The following is a 4,786-nucleotide window of genomic DNA, read 5'->3' as shown; positions in this document are numbered from 1 at the left end:
ATTTCAATAATTAAGTTTATGATAGACTTTGAAATTAGTACTTATGCTTTCAAGAAGTCTAATATATACTTCTATTGGAGCCCTGATTGAACTGAAGTCTGTCACTAAAAATTACTTCCCCTAAGTACTGATCCCTGGTCGATGAGCTTGAGAATTGTGGATTTATGGAGTTATGACTATTCATTTATTTTCTAGGTCCTGACATATTACACAGAAAATCTGTAGGCCTTGCATCTCTAAAGAACCTCCAGGTGACCAGCTATTTGGACAGGTGTCTGTCAGGCTCTCAGGTTGCAGTAGGTATGAGTCCAATATTTGTATTTGATATTTCCTGCCACACTAGGCTAAATTCCTGATGTAAATTAATTTTAAAGATTTTCTACTTAACTGTATGAGCAAAATCTATGTGAGTCTTTAAAAAAAAATCCAGAATGTTTTCTGAAATACTTGTAGTGAGCCTTGTGCTACTTTGATCTATTGAAAAGTTTCAGCTTCATGGATTATGGAAGTTGAACAAGACCCCATATCTCCTATTTATTGACCCAAAGCTTGACCACCACAACAAGCAATGTTTATTAACATGGTTTGACTAAGTATCAGCTAATTTTTTAAAACCTTTTTTATAAACCGATCACAAAATGTTACTTCGTCACTTATTCGGAACTCTAATTGAAGCTCTGATTTAGGTCTCAATAATACACTTGCTTTGAGCTGATGATGGTATTCCAGGGTGAGAAACACTGTGGGAGGTTTTAATTGCATGCTAATGATACAAGCATCAGCTGACAAATTACATCTGTCTCAGAGTCAGTGCAATACAAGTTTCTACTGATGTTGTAATGTTAGACTTGAAGATTAACTTCATGTTGTTAAGATTATCACATGCCCTGACAGGGTTTCCAAGCTACATTGTTCTGCTACTTATTATTTAATATTAATAGAATTTTTTTTTAATCTTGGCAGTGTGAAGAGGCTGGAAAGAGGAATATGATGGGGTCCAAAGCTCTCTGTTTGGCGCTGTGTTGTGTTCTCTTTGCTTCTCATATTTATATACCCATACCAGGCAACATTGAAGAACGCTGGAAAGTAATGGCCTTGGATGCGATTTTTAAAACTTGTACATTTATGGTAAGATGACCATTTTATCTTCTGGATATTGGGGTGCCTTGTTAACTTATGAATTTCCTATTAATTACTGTTTTTAAATAACCATTGCTTGTTCTTTAGAATGCATCAACTACATGAAATTAAGTAAGTACAACTTGGTGCATCGGTGCAAACAAGAATGAGGTAGAATTCTTGTTTCCAAAGAGTTTATGTCTAAATGTAAACTCTATCTGTTGTGATATGCATAAAATAAATGGTATTTTTTAAGGGAAAACTTGGAAGTTTATTTGATAACTTGACTTATATTTGAGTTTCCAGGGACAGTCTAGTTCCATAGGACAGAGCTAAGCATGGATGTTTGTACCTGTTTGATGTTAATATAGGGCTCTTACTATTTCAATGGCTTCTATTGTCCATCTTCAATTCTACATTGCTGGGTTTCAGATTGTCTGACTTGGAATATGCAGGGTAGATTATGAATTCAAGCACAAATAGCTCCTTGGTAAGGTAAGACATGGTTATAAACTAACATTTTTTTAGCTTTTATAATGCATAGGCTTTCTATGATATATACCTCTGCTCATCTCCACTATCCTTCAATTGTTTTTACTGGTTTAAAGAGGAGGAAAAAGAGGTTCAGAGGAGTTCATGCAGCTAGAAATTGACAACTCCAGAATCTGAACTCAGGACTGCCTCATTTCAAAACTCAAACTCTCTGTGCAAAACCAGGTGGCTCCCGGAAAGGTTCTCTGAGGAGAGTAACAATATGAGGCTGCAAGGAGAAGACAGCGACAGCAGATGGTTAGAGAAGTGAGCAATCCCTGTCTAAGAGGGAGAGGCTGTCCCATGGAGCTTTGTACAGTGATGACAGTCTCTGAAACCACAGCCATTTCCTGTCTGTGTCTGCTAAGTCCTGATACTTTTCTTTCGAACCACTCCTAGAGGCTCACTTTCACCAGACTGTCTTTTCCTAATGCTCCCACTTCGTTTTACACAAAATCAAAGAATACGTGGGTTAATAAGCGCCAGCTCCATAGAGAAACTGCTGTTATCTTACTTAACTCTTTCATATGTATTTACAACTCAGAGTGACTGACACTGTTATCAAAATTACATTTGCAGAACAGCCAACTTTAAAGTTCTACTTTTACTTTCTTAACAACAAATTATTCTTACCTATCTATAGTAAAATAATGCACTTTATGTATTTGATATCATAGATGGGTTTCCCTTTAATTAAAAAAATTGAGAAAAGCACATATGTAATTACTTTAAAGATTATTCTAGTAAAATAAACTGTCTTTAGTTATTATAGGGAAAACAATTTTATTGTTGTCAGTACTGAATTTTGTAACTCAAAGTTGTGATACCAGTAAGAAAAATTAATTTTTAACATATGAAAGGGAAGTGAAAATTAAAGTTCTTGGCAAAGTGACCTTGAAAAATAAACACAATTACTATGTTATCATATATTGACAGATATATTTGAGAAGGAAACATGCCCAATCCTGAGAAATTTCCTTAGTTCTTCACGCAAGTTTTTTTTTTCCTTTAAAAGGAAGATAATAATGATAAATACTTTGCAGCATTGCTCTGAGAAATAAAGATCTTGTATGCTAGGCAAACACAAAATAATCTCTAAAGGGGTGGCTTTTAATATTGTTTCAAAAATACTTAAGTAGCTATTCAAAACCAGGAAATATCTAAGAAACGAAAAAAGGTAATTTGCCAAAAATCTAATTTTTAAAAGCCAATTCACCAAATGGAAAATTAAATTAACACAATTTAACCACTTACCAAAAACATGCTTTAAGAAACATTCTATGTGAGTGCATGCAATTAGGATTAAAACACTAAAAAGCTCATGTTAGTGAGGAATGCTTAACTAACAATAAGACAAGATTGTCTGAGTACTTACATGGGCTAGGCACTCTTCTACAATGCATTGAAAGTCCTAACTCATGTAAACCCTACTAAAACCCAGTGAGGAATTCTATATTATTATTAACTAGAGGCCCGGTGCACGAAATTCATGCACAGGGAGGAGGGTGTCCCTTAGCCCAGCCTGCACCCTCTCCAATCCTGGACCCCCTGCGGATGTCCTACTGCCAGCTCCCTGTGGGGGATCGGACCTAAACTGACAATCAGACATGCCTCTTGCAAGCCAGGACTGCTGGCTCCTAACTGCTCGCCTGCCTGCCTGCCTGCCTGATCACCCCTAACTGCTCCCCTGCCAGCCTGATTGCCCCTAACCACCTCTTCTTTGGCCCCACACCCAGGACCCAGGATTCCCTCCTCTGGCTGGCCACAGGCACCCGGAACCCGGGCCAGCTTCACTGGGGTTAGCCACAGCCGCAGGTGCCTGGGACCACAGGGCGGGTGGTTTTTCTCCCTCTCCTGGTCGCAGGCACTGGCATCCAGGACCGCAGGGCGGGCGGCTTATCCTGGGCCCAGTTTTTTCAGGAAGGACATCCTGATGATCATCTGGAAGACATCTGGTCTAATTAGCATATTATCCTTTTATTAGTATAGATAAGAAAATTGCAGTGCAGTGAGTAATTTGCATAAAGTCAGACAGACAGTATAGGTGGTATAAGAAACTAATCTAGAAAAATGGTTGCAGACTTGGCTTTGAGATTTACTGGCTATAATTTCTAGTTTCTGCATGTTTCCTCAACATTAAAGTGTGGGGATTAGATGTTCTCTAAAAACCTGTAATACCTTAAACTCTTCGGAATAATTATAGTAATAAAGGCTGTTTAATGTACTATTGACCATGTATTTTTTAAGTTTTTCTTTTTAATAAACTATCCAGTGAAATGTCACCAAGGTCCTGAAGAAGCTATTCGAAATAGCAAGGAGATATTTTTTTCAATTATATCAAATATGGTATTGGGGGCTTAGTTGCAGGGGGGAGGGAATGGTGAAAGGACTATGAACAGGAATCTATTTGGAATTAAAAACTAGGACATTTGAATCATTTAGATGATAGTTAACATTTGGATTAAATACAATTAAAAATAACAAAGATGAAAATATGACAGCATGCCAAAAAGAAACGAAGGAAGGATGTTATAAGACCTAGAGATTTTTCCGGTAATAATTTACAATTAAGCAATAATTATGATATTTAAAAAACTGTCAGTAAATTGAAGCTTTTGAATGAGATAGTTATTAGCCTAAAAACATAATACTTGAGATTTTCAACAGCAATAAAGTTATGCAATAAGAATTATACAATATTATTCAGAAATAATTTTTATAAACAGTCTATTTCTGTTTATTTATTTTGCTTATGTTTTCTTTACTTTCCCTCTGTATGCATTTGATGTTATTTAAAGATGAAAACATTTACTTTGTTCTGCTCTTACAGGGTATGTGCTTTGAATATATAGGTATTATGACATATGAAGACTTTATTTCCATGATATTCAGGCTGGATTATACCCAACCACTTTCAGATGAAAACGTCACAGTGACTGATACAGCATTTACTGACATTCCAGTACGTGTGTACTTGCCAAAGAGAAAGTCAGAAACCCCAAGACGAGCTGTAATCTATATTCATGGTGGAGCTTATTGTTTTGGAAGTTTCAGTAAGTTCATCATATAATTAAAGAGTATAACAAGCTATATGTTTTTGATATAAGAACAATTTGATATAAATATACTTTGCATA

General features: G+C 36.1%; 1 protein-coding gene across 1 annotated transcript in view; it reads left to right on the top strand.

The window, feature by feature from the left end:
- The first annotated feature begins 990 nt into the window (after window positions 1-990).
- The window catches only part of AADACL2 (arylacetamide deacetylase like 2), a 20,854-nt gene continuing 17,058 nt past the window's right edge, over window positions 991-4,786 (top strand). Inside the window, exons 1-2 of the mRNA XM_006099259.3 lie at window positions 991-1,128; window positions 4,481-4,703. Coding sequence (XP_006099321.3) covers window positions 991-1,128; window positions 4,481-4,703 — 361 coding nt within the window. The remainder of the gene's footprint in view (window positions 1,129-4,480; window positions 4,704-4,786) is intronic.

The sequence above is a fragment of the Myotis lucifugus genome, unplaced genomic scaffold (assembly GCF_000147115.1).
Source record: "Myotis lucifugus unplaced genomic scaffold, Myoluc2.0 scaffold_266, whole genome shotgun sequence".
In the NCBI taxonomy this organism is placed as follows: Eukaryota; Metazoa; Chordata; class Mammalia; order Chiroptera; family Vespertilionidae; genus Myotis; species Myotis lucifugus.
Note: the sequence above shows the minus strand (reverse complement) of the source record. Positions and strands in the feature narration are given on the sequence as shown.